The 23,213-nt window shown below is 46.5% G+C and overlaps 1 protein-coding gene across 4 annotated transcripts in view; it reads right to left on the bottom strand.

Moving 5' to 3' along the window:
* The window catches only part of LOC140426372 (tetratricopeptide repeat protein 7A-like), a 515,720-nt gene that overhangs the window by 288,549 nt on the left and 203,958 nt on the right, over positions 1-23,213 (bottom strand). For 3 of the 4 annotated variants that reach the window (XM_072511044.1, XM_072511074.1, XM_072511065.1), the window contains exons 12-13: positions 21,213-21,330; positions 20,637-20,651 (exon numbers count right to left, since the gene is read on the bottom strand). In XM_072511044.1, coding sequence (XP_072367145.1) covers positions 20,637-20,651; positions 21,213-21,330 — 133 coding nt within the window. The remainder of the gene's footprint in view (positions 1-20,636; positions 20,652-21,212; positions 21,331-23,213) is intronic. The other variant, XM_072511055.1, reaches the window with a different exon arrangement.

Here is a 23,213-nt window from a genome sequence, read left to right as displayed (position 1 = left end):
TTTGGGCAGGGCTATATTGAATGGGTTTGGTTGCTGTACCAGGCACCAGTGGCGAGTGTGCGGATGAACTGCATGAGTTCAGATTACTTTAGACTGCACCGGGGAACAAGGCAAGGATGTCCCCTCTCCCCACTGTTGTTTGCCTTGGCTAGAGAGCCATTGGTGATGGCGCTGAGAGCATCAAAGGACTGGAAGGGGCTAGTCCGGGGGGGGGGGGGAGGGAGGGGGGTGTCGTTATATGCAGACGCCTTACTCCTATATATTTCTGACCTGTTAGGGGTATTGCTGAACTTTAGGAATGACTACTGGGCGGCAAATATAGCCATGATAAGGAAGTAGGTAGTAGGGAGGGGTCGGTGTGGGAGCGGGTGGAGGCGGCCTCATGTAAGGGCACATGTTTGGGACACTGGTAACAGTTCCTCTGTCATTCTTGCCAGCCCGGTACTCCAGTGGTAGTGGCGGCCCTGAGTTTTGGGGCAGTGGTGGATGCATATGGAAGTGGAGGGAGCGTCGGTGTGGGCTCCAATTTGTGGTAATCACTGGTTTGCCCCGGGCAGGATGGATGGGGGGTATCAGAGGTGGCAGAGAGCAGGTTTTGAGAAGCTGGGGGATCTGTTTATTGTGGGGAGCTTTCCCTGTTTGGAGGATCTGGAAGTGGAGTTTGAATTGCTGAGAGGGAATGGGTTTCGATATCTGCAGATAAGGACTTTGTGCGTAGGCAGGTTTTGACCTTTCCGCTCCTACCGCCATAGGGGATACAGGACAAGGTAGTTTCTAGAATGGGGGTGGGGGAGGGAAAGGTATCGGAAATCTATAAAGAACTTATGGAGTGGGAGGAAACCCAGATAGGTGAGCTAAAGAGTAAATGGAAAGATGAGTTGGGAAAGGAGTTAGAGGCGGGTCTGTGGGAGGATGCTCGGAGCAGAGTCAACGCATCCTCATCATGTGCCAGGCTCAGCCTGATACAATTCAAGGTGGTTCACCGGGCACACATGATGGTGGCCCGGATGAGCAGGTTTTTTGGGGTAGAGGACAGGTGTGTGAGGTGTGCAGGAGGATCCGCAAACCATGTCCACATGATTTGGGCATGCCCGAAGCTTAGGGGATTCTGGCAGAGGGTGGCGCCGAGTCCAGAGGTGGCGATCTTTGGAGTGTCAGAAGACCCGGGAGTCCAGGGCGCAAGAGGGGCTGACGTTTTGGCCTTTGCCTCCTTGGTAGCCCGGAGACGGATATTACTGGCGTGGAGGGACTCGAAGCCCCAAAATCAGGGTTAGCGACATGGCTGGGTTTCTCAGACTTGAGAAAATTAACTTCGCCCTGAGAGGATCAACATTAGGGTTCGTTCAGAGTGGCAGCCATTTATAAACTTCGTCGGAGCAAACTAAACTGTCAGCAGATTCAATAGGGAGGGGGGGTTTAGGGGGAAAGGGGGGGGGGGGGGCAGGGGGGAGTCAGGCTATTTTTTGTCTAGATTAGGCGGGAACAGTGGGAGATGGAGGCATGTGTTACGCACTAAACTATGCTTAAATTTGTATTTGTATCTTTTATTGTTATAAAACCATAAATGCTTAACAAAATGTTTGTAAAAAAAAAAAACAAGGATTCCTAAATCAGACTCCTATTTATTGACGACAGCTCCGCCTTCATCACCATAATCCAAGCCAAGCTCATATCAAAGCTCCAAAGCCTAGGGCTGGATCTGGAACTGGATCCTCGACTTCCTGGCCAATAGACCATAATCAGTAAGAATAAACAACAATACCTGCTCCATGATAGTGCTCAATACCGGGGCCCCGCAAGGCTGTGTACTTAGCCACCTACTATACTCCATATACACCCACACGACTGTGTGGCAAAGTTTGGCTCCAACTCCACCCACAGGTTTGCTGACAACACGACCGTAGTGGGTTGGACGTCAAACAACGATGAGTCAGAATACAGGAGGGAGATCGAGAGAACCTAGTGGAGTGGTGCAACAACAACAATCTCTCCCTCAATGTCAGCAAAACTAAAGAGCTGGTCATTGACTTCAGGAAGCAAAGCATTGTCTGCATTTCACCTGATTCACCCGAGGAAGGAGCAGTGCTCCGAAAGCTAGTGATTCGAAACAAACCGGTTGGACTTTAACCTGGTGTTGTAAGACTTCTTACTGTGCTCACCCCAGTCCAACACCGGCATCTCCACATCATTTTGAAGAAGGGCAGGGAAGTTATCCCTGGTGTCTTGGCCAATCTTCAACCCTCAGTCAGCATTATAAAACAGATTATCTGGTCATTATCAAACTCCTGTTTGTGCAAGTTTGCTATATGCAGGTTTCATAAAATAAAATAGTAACTACACATCAAAAAAACTTAATTAGCTGTAAAGTGCTTTGAGATGTCCGGTGATTGTGATAAGCGCTATTTAAATGCAAGTCTTTCTCTTTATCCAAATGTATTATGTTCACACCTATTACAGTGGGCAGCATGGTGCAGAGTTTTTTGGTACATTGAAATTTTTTTATTTTTTTTTTAAATCCCTTGAAAAGATCACTTGATAAAAAGAAAACACCCAATTGTTATTCTCCTCCGTAAAGTGGTCTCAGATGTTCTGCTATGAGTGTCCTATAAATGCAACTTACGTTTTTGTCACAGTTCCACCATTGATTCCCCAATTGTTTAGGGGCTCACTAAAGTGATCAAGTGAGAAATGCAGATGGGAAAGTCCCAAAAGCAATTCACAACCATTAGCAGATGTCAACAAGGGTGGAGTTAACAGGACTATGATTCACTTTGACGTCCCTGTCGTGTTGGGTGTTCTGGTCTACAAACAGGTCAACACGGTTGGAGATGGTGTAACTCTATTTTATTAACAACTCAACTGTAATAACATACTGTAAGTTTGGGTATGTGCATTACCAGCTTATCTGTGGACCCTGTCCTATCACTATCTCAGTGAGGCACTCAGCACATGGTGAATCTCTGAGAGGCAGGCTGTGAGCTCTGTGCTCTGAGCTGGCTGCTGCTAGAATGAGCGGGAACTCTGGTGTCCCCTGTCTTTATAGTGGGTGTGCTCTCACTGGTGATTGGCTGCGATGTTGTGTATGCTGGTTGGTCCTACTGTATGTCCATCAGTGTGTCAGTGTGTGTGTGATTGCACCATGATATGCTGATGTATATCATGACATCCCCCCTTTTCGCAAAGAATATGTGCCTACGTAAGAATAAATAAAGTGTAGTGAGTGTGTCTGATCATGTGTGTGCATTATTTACATCAATATGTACACGTGGCTATGCTATATACACGGGAAGGTGCCAGGTGCAGAGGAAAACTTTATGTTACACCAAGAATGAAACAAACAAATGCTATTAACAAACGATGAAAAACTCTTAAACCGTACGGCAGAACAAGTCAGTGAGTCCAATAGTGCAAGGTTTATAAATCAAGCCTTTGGGGGTGGGCGACGAATTCGGGTTGACCGCCTCTGGGTGGTTCAGGATCCACCGACTGACGAATGGGCCGGGCCACGGGCCATGGGTCAAGTGAGGAGGAGGCAGGGTATCCGGACGCTCAACAAAGTCCATGTCAGGGACAACAAGAAGGCGTGGCACCGGTGCAGAATTTCGTAGCGAGCGTGGAACCAGATGAAGAGCACGCCGATTGCGGCGGCAAATTGAGCCATCAGGCAAACGAACCAGAAACGAGCGGGGAGCCACCTGTCTAAGAACCTCAGCGGTTGCCGACTAGCCACCCTCCGGAAGATGTATGCGGACATGATCTCCAGGCACCAGCGCAGGAAGATCAGTCGCCCGAGCATCATGAGCCGCCTTGTGTTGCTCACGCTCTTGTTGCATCCGCCGAAGTACCGGAGCATGGTCGAGGTCTGGGACGTGAATGGACGGCACAGTGGTCCTGAGGGTGCGACCCATAAGCAGTTGGGCCGGCAATAGGCCCGTGGACAGTGGGGCCGAGCGATAGGCCAGCAAGGCAAGGCAGAAGTCAGATCCTGCATCAGCAGCCTTGCAGAGGAGCCTTTTTTACAAGGTGGACGCCCTTCTCTGCTTTGCCATTTGACTGAGGGTGCAGGGGACTGGACGTCACGTGTGCAAAGTTGTATGCACTAGGGAAGGAAGACCATTCCTGACTCGCGAAGCAGGGGCCATTGTCTGACATCACGGTGAGCGGAATGCCGTGGTGAGCAAAGGTCTCCTTACAGGCCCGGATAACAGCCGGTGACGTGGTGTCGTGCAGGCGTATGACCTCAGGATAGCTGGAAAAGTAGTCGATGATGATGATGTAGTCCCTGCCGAGTGCATGGAACAGGTCCACGCCCACCTTCGACCAGGGGGACATGACCAACTCATGGCCCTGAAGGGTCTCACGTGGTTGTGCCGGCTGAAACCGCTGACAGATGGGGCAATTGAGCACAGTGTTGGCAATGTCCTCATTTACTCCCGGCCAGTATACAGCCTCTCGGGCCCTCCGTCGGCACTTCTCAACGCCGAGATGGCCTTCGTGCAGCTGTTCTAAGACAAGCCGGTGCATGCTGTGTGGGATCACAATGCGGTCCAGCTTCAGGAGGACACCATCCACAACTGCCAAGTCGTCCCGAATGGTGTAAAACTGTGGGCATTGTCCCTTGAGCCACCCGTCCGTCATGTGGCGCATCACATGTTGCAGAAGGGGGTCAGCCACAGTCTCACGGCGAATGTGGGCAAGGCATTCGTCAGTGGCCGGCAGATTGGCAGAAGTGAAGGCTACATGTGCGTCAACTTGGCCAACGAACCCCTCAGGGTCGGACGGAGTGTCGACTGCCCTGGACAGAGTGTCTGCTATGATCAGGTCCTTACCCGGGGCGTATACAAGTTGGAAGTCGTACCTCCGGAGTTTGAGCAGAATGCGCTGGAGGCGAGAGTTCATGTCATTAAGGTCCTTTTGGATGATGCCAACCAGCGGGCGATGGTCGGTCTCCACGGTGAACTGGGGAAGGCCATACACATAGTCGTGGAACTTATCAATGCCAGTCAACAGGCCTAGACACTCCTTCTCAATTTGCACATAGTGCTGATCTGTGGGGGTCATGGCCCACGACGCATAGGCGACCGGGGCCCATGATGCGGTGTCGTCCCGTTGCAGGAGGACCGCCTCAATGCCGCATTGGCTGGCGTCAGTCGAGATTTTCGTCTCCCTTGCAGGATCGAAGAACTCCAGTACCGGGGCGGTGGTAAGCTTGACCTTGAGCTCCTCCCATTCATGCTGGTGGGTGGGAAGCCACTGGAATTCAGTTGTCTTCCTGACAAGGTGCCGGAGATGTGAGGTGTGGGAAGCGAGGTTAGAGATGAATTTTCCCATGAAGTTGACCATTCCTAGGAAGCATAGCACCGCCTTCTTGTCTGTGGGCTTCTGCATAGCCGTGATGACTGCCACCTTGTCGGCATCCGGCCGCACACCCAACCGGACGATGTGGTCCCCCAAGAACTTGAGCTTGGTTTGGCCAAAGGAACATTTGGCTCTGTTAAGGCGCAGGCCCTGGTCCCGTATCCGTTGAAAGACGCGTTGGAGGCAACTGATATGCTCCTGCAGTGTGGTAGACCAAATAATGATATCGTCCACATAGACGTGCACGCCTTCGATGCCCTCCATCATCTGTTCCATGATGCTATGGAAAACTTCAGAGGCCGATATGATTCCAAATGGCATCCTATTGTAGCAGTATCTGCCAAATGGAGTGTTGAAGGTACACAGCTTCCTGCTGGACTGATCCAATTGAATCTGCCAGAAGCCCTTTGAGGCATCAAGCTTGGTGAATATTTTTGCCCGAGCCATCTCGCACGTGATCTCCTCACATTGGGTAAAGGGTAATGTTCCCTCATTATATTGCGATTTAAGTCTTTCGGGTTTATACAGATCCGGAGCTCGCCGGAAGGCTTCTTGACGCACACCATGGAGCTGACCCATGCAGTTGGCTCCGTCACCCGGGAAAGCACTCCTTGGTCCTGAAGCTCCTGCTTGAGGCGGTCCTTGAGGGGTGCTGGGACTCTGCGAGGTGCATGAACTACCGGGGTGGCATCCTGTTAGAGCAGGATTTTGTATGTGTAGGGCAGTGTACCTATGCCCTCGAAAGCATCCTGGTTGTGAGAGAGGATTGAGTTTAGTTGCGCCCTGAATTCCGCATCTTGGAAGTCAGACGTGCCTTCTGGAGAGAGTGTACTCGCTGAACGAGGTGGAGGAGTTTGCACGCCTGTGCGCCTAGCAGAGAGTCCTTTGAAGAGCCCATGATCTCGAAGGATAGGATGGCTTTACGCGAGTTGTGCGTCACTTCGAGTTGGCACGACCCCGTGGCGGGGATGACGTTGCCATTATAGTCAACGAGTTGACAGATGGATGGAAGAATTGCTGGCTTGACCCTCAGGGTTTGAAGTGCTGACCATGCGAGGAGATTTGCGAAAGCACCCGTGTCCAGGCGGAATGTGATCTGGGATCGGTTGACCGTCAGGGTGGCACACCACTCGTCGTCCGGATCAATGTGCTGTGCACCGTCAGCGACTGGTGCGTTCGACTCGGGGACAGCTTGTTCTTGTTGATGACAGCAACGCGGAAGGGCTCCCTGTCCTCAGTGTCACTGGTCTGTATGATGTCAGGATCGGACTCAGTGAATGTGGGTAGAATTGCCCGAACATTTCTGCGAGGCTGGTTAAACTGTTGCGAGTTGGCAGGCTGAGCTGCTCGACAGCAGGCAGCATAGTGGCCAAGCCTGCCACAGCGTAGGCATTGCCGCGCTTTGGCCGGACATTGCCGCTTTAAATGGACGGAGCCACAGTTGCCGCACGTCATGGCGTCAGTGCGTTCGTTGCGCCACTGCGCATGCGTGGTGCGGTCTTGCGTAGTGCGCACCTGCGCATCACGTTCCTCCACGTCAACGTCCCCTCTTTTGGCGCGTACAAGCGCGGGAGGCCTCGGAAAGCGCGAGAAACAGCCGCCCTCCTCCAGGCCGGGAGGTACTCGATCACCTGGACCCGCTCCGCCTCATGGGGCCCCTGCCGCGCCGTTTCAGCCGCCTGGATGTGTGAGTACCGGCTGGTGGCGTTCTCATGCAGGACGCAGGTCTCGATGGCCGTCGCTAGGGTGAGTTGCTTTATTTTAAGGAGCTGCTGGCGCAGGGTGTCCGACATGACCCCGAAAACTATCTGGTCGCGTATCATGGAGTCAGAGGTGGGCCCATAGCCGCAGGACTGCGCGAGGATGCGGAGGTGCGTTAAATAAGACTGGAAAGGTTCGTCCTTACCCTGCAGGCGCTGCTGGAACAAGTACCTTTCGAAGCTTTCGTTAACTTCAACGCTGAAGTGTTCATCAAATTTTAGGAGCACCGTCTTGTATTTGGTTTTGTCCTCGCCGTCCGCGAATGTAAAGGAGTTAAAGATGTGGATGGCGTGTTGCCCTGCCGTGGAGAGAAGAAGGGCAATCTTCTTGGTGTCCAATGCATTCTCCCTGTCTGTGGCCTCTAGGAAGAGCTGGAAGCGCTGTTTAAAAAGCTTCCAAATCACCCCGAGATTGCCAGCGATGCGTAGCGGCGGCGGCGGGTTGATGTTCTCCATGCTGCAGGATGGCGGATTGCTGATAAGTTGCAGTTAGGTCTCACAGGGGCTAATATGCGTCCTGGAACCATGTCGTGTTGGATGTTCTGTTCTACAAACAGGTCAACATGGCTGGAGATGGTGCAACTCTATTTTATTAACTCAACTGTAATAACATACTGTAAGCTTGGGTACGTGCATTACCAGCTTATCTGTGGACCCTGTCCTATCACTATCTAGGTGAGGCACTCAGCACATGGTGAATGTCTGAGAGGCAGGCGGTGAGCTCTGTGCTCTGAGCTGGCTGCTGCTACAATGAGCGGGAACTCTGGCGTCCACTGTCTTTATAGTGCTTGTGCTATCACTGGTGATTAGTTGCGATGTTGTGTATGCTGGTTGGTCCTACTGTATGTCCATCAGTGTGTCAGTGTGTGTGTGATTTGTAGCCACCTAAATTGGCCAAGTCCCGATTTAAAATGGCGAACGGCAAAGGCCGGTGGGAAATTCAGCCAACTCAGGCAGAAACCAGCAGGTGCAGGTTTGCTGTGTATTTAACTCTGCAAAAGCCCAGACAACATCGATACCAGCGACCATCAGCATAACAATGTAGCAGCCATCTACATACTGATGAGCAATCCCCGGGAACAATAAGCCAGACTCCCCGGCGCCAGCAGGAGCCAACACAAAAGAGGTTAACGAACACCTCAAGATCGCCCATCGATCAGGGAACCGCTCCAGTAATGGAGAAATCGAACCAAGCGATTGGAACAAAGTCCAATCACCTAGAACCAGGTACAGGGTCCGCCCCGAAAGGTGGGAAGCCCCTGGGGATTATAAAGTTAAGCCCCCAAGTTCAACTCGCTCTCTTCGTCCTGCCCGGGTCACTCAGCAATGCGAACCAACCTTGACAGTGACCGGTGCAGTGACCGCCGAAAGAAGTAAGTCTTAATTCAACGCTCGCTACGAGATAGGCGCTCCTAGCTACCAATCCGTACCAACTTCGAATCCCGCAGACTCAGAACCCGAACGAAAGGCCATTTGTTCCCCTGACCTGGTGGGCCAGTCCGAAGTTAAGTATAGGCCTGTTAGTTGTAGAAGTAACTTAGACAGAGAATTTGTGCATGAGTAACGATTATGGTGTATAATAAATGTGCTTTGATTTGAATCTTACTAATCGGTGTATTGAGTTATTGATCATTACTCGGACTTGAACCTCGTGGCGGTATCATAAAGATACCTGGCGACTCGAGTGCAAAGGGAATAAAACAGAGCAATTGATCCAACCGGAAAGTCAGCAACATTATTTGGCGACATCCTGACGGGACCCGATCTAGAAGTGGCATAACCACTCTGGCAGAACCCAGAATTTGAATTAGAGATCCAATTGGGAACAGAATACCACAAGCGTTCAAGCAGTTCTGATCAATACTCATAATTCGGAAGTGTGTGTATGCATGCGTAAATAACAGGGCGATAAGGTAAAACTGATAGATTTTTTGTTGTGACAAAACTGTCGGGAGTTTGTATTTCGGAAAGTAGCGAAAGCCGTACCCGTATTTACAGCACCGCCTTAATACCCCTGTCCCAAATTTGAAGAGCAGCATTCGGATAGGAAAGATGGCAATGCAGGCAATGCAACGCCTCATGAACCCTGAGGAATTTGCAGTCGCAGCGACCAGCAGCAGTAGAGTGGGACAATGTCCCATTTGGGAAGAGGAAATCAGGAAATATCTCAAAGGGAAGGGATGGATGGCCCCTTTGGAATGAATTCTGTGACAACGAGGAATCAGGCCCCGGGAATATAGGACATACTTGGTGGGATACCCTGAGCGAGATCCACAAGAAGAGCTTAGGGAAAGCTCGCAAGCCGATGGCAATCGTGTCCTGCTTGGCACAATTAGAGGAGGTCGTTAGGACGCTCCGGAAAGAGGTAGAAGGCATACATCGAATAAGTAAGGTCGATGTAAGCGAGGTAGAAAGAGAGAACTTAGAGTTAAGGAGGAAGTTGGGAGCAAAACACGGAGAGGTGGAGGATGCCAAAAGGGCACACTAGTCTTGTCTGGCGCACTTAAGCAGCTTCCAGTCCCAGTATGAAAAGGCCTATCAGGACACGCAACGTGCAGTCCTGGTACAAGAGGAAACTGAGAAACAGGTAGAAGCATTGCAGAGGCAGTGTAGTGACCTGAAGGCAGCGTTAAGAGCACTCCATGCTGCCACCACGGAGCAAAGACAAAGCTCACTGGACCACGCAAAGTGCCGGAAGCAGATTGCAGAGCTGCAATCTCTGCTTTCAGTTCAGAATGGATTCCAGGAAACCTTTGGAGCAAAGTTAGATGAGGAAGACGGCCCTGATTGGAAAGAGTTGAATGAGACAGCACAGAGATATGTTCAGGGAACATGTGCGCAGGGAAAGCCACAGAAGAGGAAAGCGCCCCAACCCCCGCAGAGCAGATAGTTCAGGCTCCAATGAACCCAGTAACCACCCACCGCACAGCCACATCGAACGACACGGAATCTTTGTATACCACCCCCTTAACAGTGACCCAATTACGGGACGTGTGCGAGAAAATCACACCGTTCCTCCCCACCTCAGACCCCCGCCATTTCTTTGCCAGAGTAAAGCAGCAGGCAACCATGTACGGCCTGGATGAGCGAGAGCATGTGAAGCTCACAGTTTTAAGTTAAGACCCTTCAGTCGTAGCAGCCCTTCCCGACCCACAGAATGTAGACTAAGATTGAGGATCTAGTGCAGGCCCAGAAGCAGGACAGCAATCTCAGGGAGATTTTAAAAGGAAACTATCCAGCAACCTACGAGAGATTTAAAAATGCTCTGACCACACATGACGGTGTGGTATTAAAACACACCCTTTATGTGGTTCCTGTACAGGACAGGAATCAACTGATTTGTTTGTTCCATGACGGTCATGGACATCAGGGAATCGATCCCACTACAGCCCACCTCAGGCAGCTTTGTTGGTGGCCGAATTTAAAGGACGATGTAAATCACTACATCGAGAATTGTTTTATCTGTGCCCAGAATAATCCAGACAGATATGCCAAAAAGGCTGAGCTTAGTCACACCCGACCCGCTAATGGCCCCTGGACTAACCTCCAGATTGATTTTATAGGACCATTGCCCACTTGCAGGAACGGTTATAAATATGTACTCGTGGTGATAGACACGTTTACAAAATGGGTGGAAGCATTCCCATCCAGAACTAACACGGCAAAGACCACAGCCAAGATTTTGACCCACCACATCTTTACACGATGGGGACTCCCCCGCAGCATTGAATCCGACCAAGGTTCCCATTTTACGGGACGTGTCATGAAGAACGTCCTCACGATATTTGGCATTACCCAAAAATTCCACATTGCATACCACCCACAGTCAAGTGGTATCATGGAGCGCATGAATCGGTCCCTAAAATCCACCCTCAGAAAAATGGTCCAGCAAAACAACACCACTTGGGACTCAGTCCTCCCTTTTGCGCTGATGTTTTTGCGAAATACAGTTTCCACATCCACAGGTTACACCCCACACACTCTCATGACCGGACGCCCCATGAAAGGCACAGAATTTTTATTAGGTTTAGACTTAACCAGCCCCGAAGTGACGGCCCTCACACACGAGAACGTAGTCAAACAATTAGTAGAGAATGTTAAAAGGGCTCAGCTAGCAGCCGCAGTGAAATTGGGCACAAGAAAGAAACAGAGCAAGGCCTGTTTCGATAAGACAGTGCATGCAACTGAGTTCAGTGTAGGACAGCAAGTCATGCTCTCCGTATACAACCCCAGCACATTCCTGTCACCAAAGTACTCAGGTCCGTACTCCATTGCGGACAAAGTAAGCCCTTCCGTCTACAAGATAAAGCATCCCAACGGAAAACTGCGCGGTTCCATATCAACCAGCTGAAGGCATATGGAACACAGTCTAACCACGCACACCACGTCATGCTCGATGCAGCACACCACACCCCGCCCACAGCCAAAGTAGCCCTACCATCCCCCAACACGTCCAGCCCAGCCACGGATTCAACCTCGACTCCACCCCTGAAATATACACTCCGCCCCGGAATGCCCACAGACTGCAGCAGCAGAGACAGCGACTGAGACGCGGACGACAGCCACAGCACGCCTCCCTACTATCCCCATACAATAGGACCCACACCCAGCGAATCTGACCACGATTCGAGTGATCCCTTCATGATCACTTTCCTGAACAAACCCCACCACCAACCAACCATGACGACCCCGATTCCGTCCCCACACAACTAGACACCACCTATTGGCACAGAGATAGGTCGTTCAGACTCGTCCGGAATGACGAGAGCGATCCGAAATCATACCAAGCAGCCCTATCAGCCCTGATACATTCAAGAGTTTGGCATCCGGGAGAAGATGACGACCTTGAGTCTGACTCCCAAAACGAGAACCCCTTTGCGACCCTGTTCGCAACCGATAACTGAGGTGTCCAGATGATGTTTTAAAAGGAACCGCTTGGGAGAAAACGGTGTCCTTTCTGATGGAACCTGCAGCATGTTTGATGTTGTTTATGGTGTATTGTTACATGTTGTATGTCAGACCGGATTTATTTTTTTCCACGGCCCTACGCCTTTTCGGCCGAAACCTCGGAGGACTTGCCCACAGAGACTTGCTATTGGCCAGACGCTAGTTCAGAGGAACTAGTTTGTCTGCAGAGACTTGTTAAGGTCCCAGACGCCAGTTCAGCGGAACTCGTCTGTCGACGGAAACCCAGACCCCCATTCATAACTGCCCTTCTGGTTCGAGGTAAGAACCAATACGGCAACCCCCCACGATGACTACATTTCTTGATCGTTCTTGTCAGTTGCTCAGGCAGTGGAGAAACGGCTTGGGACCCACCCTGCCTGGGAACCCCCCTCTGGTCAGCTACGCTCGGGTAGGGGACACACGGCATTGGTCGCCGTCCTACCCGGGGACTCCATCCAACTCTTACCCGTCGCGGCCCATACGCACCTCATTTTGGAAAGTTTTAGTTCAAAAAGTTTTGTTTTGTTTCAGGTAACCCTTAGGTTGCCAACCATATGCTATTTACATCCTCAAACATTTGGATGGTAAATCGCACAGTCTGTGAGACGGCTCGTACTGTTTCATTATTTGTAAGCGTGTCGTGTCCTGAAATTCGTTTTTTTTTAATTGAGGGAGTCACACATAGTGACCAATTATAAAGGGAATAATTGGCACTAAAGGACAGATCGGCTATCATATGAGATGTTAAACCAAGATAGTAACAGACACTATGCTTGCTCACACAGAACTCCAGAAGCTCCAGGACCGGAGAAGAGAAGAGAAAAGAGAAGTGAAAGAAGAAGAACCATGAGGACATCCTCTGCGTGGTTCAGCGTTATAATGGACATTTGGTTGCGCACGATTGCGAACCCCATGACCTCAAGCCCCCCAGCCGTTAATGATTCACTTCCCCACAGTACCCAGAGCCCAGTCACCAGCGACAGCATACCATCTTGGTGTGCCAGGTTTATAACTTGGTACTCCCTGTCCTACTTGATAGAATCCCTATTGGTATTGGCGATACTCTGATGCATCGTGCAGACTATGCGTCTGCGAAAATGGAGGAGAGCCTACCGCGCTCGCACCCCGGTATATAGGATGAGATCCTCTATTTTCGGATACGACCAGACCTCCGACCCCCGCGATCTATAATAAAGAGCATTCATTTGCGATTTGCTGTAAATAAAGAAATGTTCATGAGCAATTGTACGATCCTGAGCTTGACTGCCAAGCCAGGAAAGCTGTGTATAAACTGCTATGATTTTGTTTGTATGGTTGAGGAAGTTAGAGTGATGAGATGTTTAAGTGAGTGTAGTGTATTAAGGATAGTTAGAGGTTCCCATTTTTTGTTATGCATGTCCCTGTTTGACATAGCGTCCCTTAGAATCGTCAGTTAAACATTTTTTTACATAGTTATGGTCAGTGTAGAGGCCATGTAAGAAGTGCTCACCGGGTCAGGGAATGGAATGCACTGCAGTTATGTGACCCTTCACGCTTCGCGTTAGGCTCACAAGGAGGGAGTGTAGCCACCTAAATTGGCCAAATCCCAATTTAAAATGGCGAACGGCAAAGGCCGATGGGAAATTCAGCCAACACAGGCAGAAACCAGCAGGTGCAAGTTTGCTGTGTATTTAACTCTGCAAAAGCCCAGACAGCATCGATACCAGCGACCATCAGCATAACAATATAGCAGCCATCTACATACTGATGAGCAATCCCCGGGAACAATAGCAACATTTGAGACACTCAAAACTAAGCCAGACTCCCCGGCGCCAGCAGGAGCCAACACAAAAGAGGTTAACGAACACCTCAAGACCGCCCATCGATCAGGGAACCGCTCAAGTATTGGAGAAATCGAACCAAGCGATTGGAGCGAAGTCCACTCACCTAGAACCAGGTACAGGGTCCACCCCGAAAGGTGGGAAGCCCCTGGGGACTATAAAGTTAAGCCCCCAAGTTCAACTCGCTCTCTTCGTCCTGCCCAGGTCACCCAGCAACGCGAACCAACCTTGACCGTGACCGGTGCAGTGACCGCTGAAAGAAGTCTTAATTCAACGCTCGCTACGAGATAGGCGCTCCCAGCTACCAATCCGTACCAACTTCGAATCCCGTAGACTCAGAACCCAAACGAAAGGCCATTTGTTCCCCTGACCTGGTGGGCCAGTCCGAAGTTAAGTATAGGCCTGTTAGTTGTAGAAGTAGCTTAGACGTAGAATTTGTGCATGAGTAACGATTACTGTGTATAATAAATGTGCTTTGATTTGAATCTTACTAATCGGTGTATTGAGTTATTGATCATTACTTGGACTTGAACCTCGTGGCGGTATCATAAAGATACCTGGCTACTCGAGAGCAAAGGTAATAAAACAGAGCAATTGAACCAACCGGAAAGCTAGCAACAGATTGCACCATGATATGCTGATGTATATCATGACAGTCCCTTGATTAGGGAAGAGAAAACAAACCCAGATCTCCTGCTCCTGATCATGTTCCAGAAACCTCTTCTAAAGCATTCATTAGTGAGGCATCAGAATTGGCTGAAATACTGTTTCTGATCAAATGACCAAGCACTGCTCATTATTTTGGCTAACATATGAATATTGGCATATTTGCAAAGGTACCAATGGACAGGAGGGAAGCAGAAAAATGTGAAACCGAATTTTGTTTTACTAACCACGATAAACAAATAATTTTCCTTCTTGGTAATACCCCCAACTAGATTCAAATTAGTAATTAAAAGTCATTAAATTACAATAATTCCATTAAAAGTAAACGATCATCTGCAATCCGGTCTCCTTTTGCTCAATAAATTCAGGCAAATCCTCCAAACAAACAAAAGGATAGGCATTATCCAATGCAGAAAATTATTTGCCAATTTTCAGTTGCATACTAAACACAAGGTTTCTCAGTCCATATTACTCACAATGCAACTTAGATCAGCTCTTTAGAACTTGGCAGCACCATTAGACACTGATACATTAAAGAAATTACATGCACAAAAACCTACTCCACATTAGAGAATGAAATCTGGAAAAAGTATTCAGAGCAATCAAAATCAGAAAGAAGATTTGTAGGTTGACATTGGCTTCACATTGCAGCCTCCACAAAGCACATCCCTCTCTTTGTCTGCATTGTGAAAAATGTTATATGAATGTAGTGCTTTTCTCAGAAATGTAATAAAAATCTGTTTTCCAGATACTGCTTCTTGGACATCACTCCAACTTTTATTTTTAATTCATTCACAAGATGTGGGCAGCAAGGCAATGCCTGCATTTATTATCCATCCCCAATTACCCTCAAGAAGCTGGTAACGGTGGTTTGCCATTTCAAGGGCAGTTAGGAGTCAACAAAATTGCATATTTTAAAATTTTCAAACTGGTTTTCAAATCCTTCTGTGGCCTCACCTCTCCCTATCCGGGGCTGGTTTAGCACAGGGCTAAATAGCTGGCTTTTAAAGCAGGCCAAAGCAGCGCGGGTTCAATTCCCGTACCAGCTTCCCCGAACAGGTGCCGGAATGTGGCGACTAGGGGCTTTACACAGTAACTTCATTTGAAGCCTACTTGTGACAATAACCGATTTTCATTTCATTTCCTTACCTCCCTACCTCACCCCAATCTCTTCAAACCCCACAACTCACTAAGATGTCTGCATTTATCCAATTCTGGTCTTCTGAGTTTTCCGGTTTGAATTGCTTCATCATTTATCGTCAGTTGTCTAGGCCCCAAGTTCTGAAATAGCCCCTCCCCCACAACTCTCGGCCTCTCCATCTGGCTTTCCTCCCATAAGGCACTCCTCATAACCTATCTCTTTGACTAAGCTTTTGGTCATATGAACTAATAGCTTTTTATGTGCCTCAGAGTTGTATTTTGTTTTATAATGCTGATGTGAAATGCCGAGAGACTATTCATTACTGTAGAGGCAGCATATATATATATATATACATCAGCTGTATATATACACAAGTTGTTGTTGTTGTACACACAACACAAGGATGGCAGGTTTCCTTTTCTAAATGAGTGATCAGTTTGCTTTTATGGCAATTCAGCTTCCCAACTATTGCGGTGGACATAAACCACGGCAGGAGTCTGGGGAGATTGGGAAATTGGAGTCCTGATTGTAAAGTTCTTGACGGATGGCCTGATTTATATTACAAGAACACTTGTAGCTAAAGCTATTAATGATTTATTAACATTAATTGTGGGTAAATGATATACAAAACAATAGAATAACAGTAGGATCATGCACAGGCAACCTCTCTCTCCAGCTCCCTCCAGCCAGTCTGAAGTCACCTGACTCTCACATTCACTTATATATGAGACTCCTAGTGGTCAGTCAGTGAATTACAATACAACTATGATATCACCACATCCCCTTTCCTTTGAAGGAATAAATTAATACATTATCAGTATATTTGCATGTGATATCATGAGTCTGTGAGTCTAACAATATTATTTTTTTAAATTTAAAACTGATTTAACATATATAAATGTATATATATTTACAAGAATAATATGTACAAATTGTCCAAATCTATAGGTTTTCTGCTGACTCTGGTTGATAGTCTCAAAGTTTGACCTTGCTGCTCAGAACTTGTAGATTCAATGTTCTCCATGACATTCTCATGCTCAGGAATTGCTGAACTATCTGACACTGCAGCTTGCGGTGATTCTGATGTAGATTCATCATCCATCATGTTGTTGTGAAAGTCTTCTCTGGTTTTCAAGAGTGCGCGATGATTTCTTCTCAAAACCAGCCCATCCTCTGTCTGTACATTGTAGGAACGAGGTGCTACTTCTTCAAGTACAATGGCTTTTCTCGACCAATTACCTGAATCTTCTACTCTCACAATGTCATCACTACTCAAGAGGTGTTAAGGTTCTAGACACTCTTACCATAGAACTGCTTGTGTTTTGCTTTAATGTTTTGCATTTCCTGCAGTACCACTGCATTCTCCTCATCCTTTTCCAAGTATGGAAGTGTGGTACGCAACCTTCTATTCATGAGTAACTCTGCTGGCAATCTACCTTGTGACAATGGTGACGCTCTGAAACTTAATAGCGCGAGATATGGATCAGATTGGCTGTCCATTGCTTTCTTCAACAATTACTTGATTGAAATGAATGAAAATCGCTTATTGTCACAAGTAGCCTTCAAATGAAGTTACTGTGAAAAGCCCCTAGTCGCCACATTCCGGCGCCTGTTCGGGGAGGCTGTTACGGGAATTGAACTGTGCTCCTGGCCTGCATTAAAAGCCAGCTATTTAGCCCAGTGTGCTAAACCAGCCCCGTCACAATATGTGCACCTTTTCCGGCTTTTCCATTGACTTGAAGGTACAACGGCTTGACGTGATTGAAATCATACATGACTGTGAAGTGTTACCACTCTTTCCGGCTAAAGCAAGGACGGTGGTCACTGACGACGACTTGCGGAATTCTGTGTCTCGCAAAACTTGACTTGGTATGCAGTATTACAAGCTTGACGTTTTGCTTGACAGTAGAGCCATTTCAGGATAGTTTGAAAAATAGCCTATGATCATGAATAATCTTCCCCTCGTAGGTGAAAGAGATCCTTAACGACTTTATGCCCTGGTGCCGTAAGTAAATCAGATATTTGCATTGGTTTTTTTGTTTGCTTGCAACGATGTGTCTGGTGTATGTCACAATAATTGACCATCCTGTCAATAGCCTGGTTTATACCTGGCCAGTGAACAAAATCATGAGCGCTCCATTTACATTCTTCAATTCCGAGATGTCCTTCATGTATCCTCTTTAGTATATCCTTGTGAAAAGATTGAGGTACAACTATAGTGTTCAAATGAAGCACCACTCCGTTAATGATACTGAGTTCAGATCTTATATTGTAGAACTCCATACATTGAACTCTGGGCTAGTGTGAGTTGATGTTCCTCATCACCTCTTGAAGAGTTTGATCCTTCCTAGTCTCTTCTTGGATCTCACGTAGTTTCGTATCTGATACTGGTAGTAGTGTGGAAATAAGATTGACATGCAGATCTACATCCTCAGCAATTTCACTACTAACACTTTGTATGGGGGCTCTCGATAATGCATCTGCAAAGAACAAATATTTGCCTGGTGTGTAGATGAGATTGAAGTCATGGCGTTGTAACTTCATCATCAACCTCTGAATGCACAGAGACATCTGGTTGAGGCTATTTTTGATGATGTGATGATGTTAACCAAAGGATGATGCCCTGTCCCAACTGTGAAAGTTGGAAGCACATAGACGTAGTGGTGGAATTTCTCCAAGCTTACAACTAAACCCAGGCATTCTTTTTCGATTTGAGCATCCCTCTACTCTGTTGTCGTCATGGACCGTGATGCATATGCGATTGGTTTCCAATCGACATGCTCGAGTTTCAGAAGAACTGCTCCTACAATATCTTTGGACGTATCTGTTGACACTTTAATCTGCTTAGATGGGTCTGAAAATGTGAGAATTTGCGTGGTGGTTAGTGAAGTCTTGAGCTTCTTCCACTTTTGCTCATGTTGCTCAATCCAAGTGAAATCTGTTGTCTTGTGCAGGCGATCACGTAGATGTGTAATTTTTGCTGACAGGTTTGGAATGAATTTCCCTATAAAATTGATCATACCCATCACTCTTAAGATGGCTTTCTTGTTGTGTGGTTTTGGCATGTTGAGAATTGCTTTGATTTTGTCATCGTCAGGTTCAATGCCATGCGATGAGAGCTTGACACCTAGGAATGTGACCACAGTTACTCCAAATTGGCACTTTTGCTTGTTGGGCTTCAGCCCATTTCTCCTGAGGCTCGTTAGACTTTAGGCAACCTCATATTGTGCTCTTCTATGTTTGAGCCACAAATGATGATATCATCCAAGTACACACACACACATCTTCGATGCCTTTGATGATGTGTTCCACGGCAAGGTGAAAAAATTCTGATGCCAAAATTATGCCAAAATGCATTCTCAGAAAGTAATACCATCCAAATGGCGTGTTAAAAGTGCAGTATTTTGTACTTTGTTCCTCGAGCTTTAGTTGTCAGAAACATTGAGATGGGTCAAATTTCATAAAGAACTGTGCACCAGCCATCAGAGATGTGATTTCCTCATGCTTTGGCATTTGGTAATATTCTCTTTGATATTCCTGTTAAGATTTTGAGGATCCCACATTGGTTAGCGCTATTGCTCCACAGCGCCAGGGGCCCCGATTCGATTTTCGGCTTGGGTCACTGTCTGTGCCCAGTCTGCATGTTCTCCCTGTGTCTGCATGGATTTCCTCCAACAAGTCCCGAAAGATGTACTTGTTAGGTGAATTGTACATTCTGAATTCTCCCTCAGTGTACCCGAAAAGGGGCCGGAGTGTGACGACTGCGGGATTTTCACAGTAACTTCATTGCAATGTTAATGTAAGTCTACTTGTGGCATTAATATAGATTATTATTAAATTTCATTCTTTCTGGGGGTGCAATGTGCATCAAATCTTCAAATTACTTTGTTAAAATATTTGCTATCTCATCGTCGTTTGCAAATTTAAACATATTAGACGCAGCAATTGCTTCGGGCCCTGCCGCTGCTGGAGTATCGCTGTCTTTCGCAAATCTGATTGATCTATTACATTTATTGCAGTAAGAAACAGATTAAATTGCTGTTTAAACACACACCAGTTGCTGTCCGCATTGCCATAAAATCTGAGACTCGCTGGCGGCTTCACTGACTCCATGTTGTTAATTGTGGCTGTCTGCAAAATCTTTAAATCTCTGTGGACCTCGTGGCAGGTTGATAGTTTTTTCTCAGTGTTTAATGCCATCCAATCCTGGTACCATGTAATGTTTTTGTCGGATGGTCTGATTTATATTACAAGAACACTTGTAGCTAAAGCTATTAATGATTTATTAACATTAACTGTGAGTAAACTGTACATAAAACAACAGATGAATAACTGTATGATCATGCACAGGCAACCTCTCTCTACATCTCCCTCCAGCCAGTCCGAAGTCACCTGACTCTAACATTCATTTATATACTACTGAGACTCCTAGTGGTTAATCGGTGAATTGCAACACAATCATGCTCTTACTACACTGGTGATGGTTGGAGGAGGTGGGGGTGGGGGGGAAATGTTGAAACTGTCAGTTTCCCTGGTTGTTAGGAAGCCTGATCAAAAATAGTTGCAATTGAAAACCTGCATGACTATGAGGTTTGTAGCTCAGTAACATACTTAAAGCTCCAACCCAAAGAGCAGGTTGGTCGCCTGTCCAACTTCTGGCCTCTGTTAAAACCAGAGGTTTGACAGGTTGGAGGTGGGTTTGGTTTGGGAGACAGATTTAGCAGATTTTAACTGCAAGGCCCTGCCATCCACCCCAAACCACCACCATCATAACCACCCAGCCCAAACCACCCTCTTTCTTGGATTAAGCCCTCTTCACACTTTCAACCCCACCATGATGTCAGGATTGCGTTTTTATCTGAAAAGGTGGGGAAGAACCCTACAAAATCAAAACAATGGGAATGAAGAAAAACTGAAATAAATAAAAATTCTGGAAATACTCACCAAATCCAGTAGAATCTGTGGAAAGAGAAACGTGTTTTCAGATTGATGACTTTTCATCAGAACTGTTCTGAAGAAAAAAGATAGCTCATTGTGCCTTTCAGAAGATAGAAGGGGCGCATGTTGGTATGGTTGCAGGATAACAGTACCAGATCACGTAAAAAGAAATTCAATTATTATGGCCTTCTGGGTTATAAACATATATTTAGATAGGAGGCAGTTAGTCAAGAGTCAAATGTTGGCCAGGAAAAGATACATCTAGGTTCTCCCTGCCTCCCCAAAACTGACAGTTATAGGAGACACTAGTACCAGTCCAGGAGCAGCTGTTGGCCAGTCGTTTTTGTGTATTCCCTATTCTGACAGCCCAAAACTAACAAAAAGAGGAGAAAAGAGAAAATGTGTTTTGAAAACAACTGCATTGAAAGAATTGCATTTTCAGAACAAATTCTGCGTGCTTGGCAAACAATTATGCACTTGCCTTTGACTACACCAAAACAGGCACTGCTTTGCTAAAGGTACCTACAGAAGCAATTTATTTGCTGTCATGCTGTACTTACACAGCCTTGTTCATCATCTTACCATCCGTAGCTTGGAGACTGTAGACCAGCCCGAGGCCCAAATAGCCTTTGGTAAGAAATTCACCAGCTTCTTCCCCCATAGTTGTTACAATCTTGCAAAATTGCTCTCCTTCTTCTAGCTGCCAACAGGAAACATACATCACAAAAGCACAGACATAAGAGATGGCTTTACTTTAGTGCTAGAAAGATAAAATTCACTTCAGCATTCTGTTCTTGCATTTGAGGCTAATGCCACAAAAGGGTGAGATGCAAAGCCATGAACAGTGAGTTACAGATCAGAACTGTTTTTCCTTGAAGAAACAAAACTTTACATAGGATTACAAAAGATATATGGCACAGAAACAAACAGGCCATTTGGCCTAATCAATCCATGTTGGCGTTTATGCTCTATGCATGCTTCTTCCCATTTTTCGTCAGCTAAATCCAATATTACAACCCTCTCTTCCCTTCGCCCTCATTTTCTTGCTTAATTTCCCCTTAAATGCATCTGTACTATTTCATTTCAATTGCTCCCAATGGTACTGAGTTCCATATTCTCACCAATTTTTGCTAAAGACGTTTCTTCTGAATTGTCTAGCGGATTACTTGGGCTCTATCTTATATTGATCTCCAGTTATGCTCTTCGGCATTCTCTCTGCACCCACTCTATCAAAACCTTCATAATTTTGAAGAGCTCTATCGGGTGATCCCTCGGCTGCCTTTGTTCAAGAGAAAGAGAAACCCAATCTGTCATTTCATTTTTCCATGCATTTCTGTCACCACCTTTGTAATCTCTGCCTTCTCCAGTGCCTCTGTACCCTTTTTATAAATTAATGGCCGAAATGGCATACAGTGCACAGAAGTGTGAGTCTAAACAATACACTTTTATCTTTATTTCCCTATTTTGCAATTCTACAAATAAAACTCTGTGCTTGGTTTGCTTTATTTATGGCCTTCCTGATCTGTGGTGCAATTTTTAATAGCTGGCATATCTGTATTCTGAGATCCCTTTGTTCCTCTACCCTGCCAAGATTTGCACTTTTCAAGTAATAAGTGATTTCTCTATTCTTCCTAACAAATGGTATTACCTCCCATTTATCTTTGGTAAACTTCATTTGCCAATTATTGCCCCATTCTGGAAGTTTATTAATGGGTCTCCTGTAAATTGTTATAGTCCCCCTCTGTATAGACCATTCCATCCCACCACACTGCCCTCCCTCCCCCACCCTCCCAACATACACAATTTGGAATCGTCAGAAAATTTCTGATTTTTGATTCTAAAGTCCAAATCATTAATGTAAATTGTGAGCAACAGCAGTCCCAGCACCAATCCTTGTGGAACTTCCCACCTTCTCCATTCTATTCACCCCCATTGCCTTCTATCTTGAAGACAGCTAGCAATCCATTGTTCCCTGACTCCATATTTTCGACCTTATTTATTACTCTAGTATGGGGCACCGTATCAAAGGCCTTTTGAAGATCCAGATAAATGACATCCACTACATTACCATTGTTTACTCTCCGTTAAATCCTTAAAAAATTCAATAGTTTTGGCCAAGCAAAATTTTCCCTTTGAAAATCCATGCTGATTGTTAGTTATTATATTTTTCATTTCTAGATGTTTTCTAATCTCTTTTTAAAATTTGTTTCAATTTTTTTTTCCTACCACCGATATTAAGCTGACTGGTCTGCAATTGCTTAGATATGGTCTGCCTACAGCTAGGAATTACATTAGCTGTCCACCAGTCTTCTAGTTCTACATCTTTTTCAAGTGAATTACTAAACTGCAGAGCAGTAATGTCTCTGCTATCTCTTCACTGGATTCTTTTAAAATACATGGGTGCAATCCATCTGGACCAAGAGCTTATCCATTTTAAGTTTGTTTAGTTTCTTCAATACTTTCCCTTTTCTATTTTAGCTGCACTTCTCTCATCATTCATCTAATCATTCAATGTCATGTCCATCTGTTCTATCTCCCTGGTAAACACCAATGCTAATGCCATCGATACCTGCATTATCCTGT

The sequence above is a fragment of the Scyliorhinus torazame genome, chromosome 1 (assembly GCF_047496885.1).
Source record: "Scyliorhinus torazame isolate Kashiwa2021f chromosome 1, sScyTor2.1, whole genome shotgun sequence".
Classification (NCBI taxonomy): Eukaryota; Metazoa; Chordata; class Chondrichthyes; order Carcharhiniformes; family Scyliorhinidae; genus Scyliorhinus; species Scyliorhinus torazame.
The sequence above is the reverse complement of the archived record's forward strand: the minus strand, read 5'-3'. Positions and strand labels throughout refer to the sequence as shown.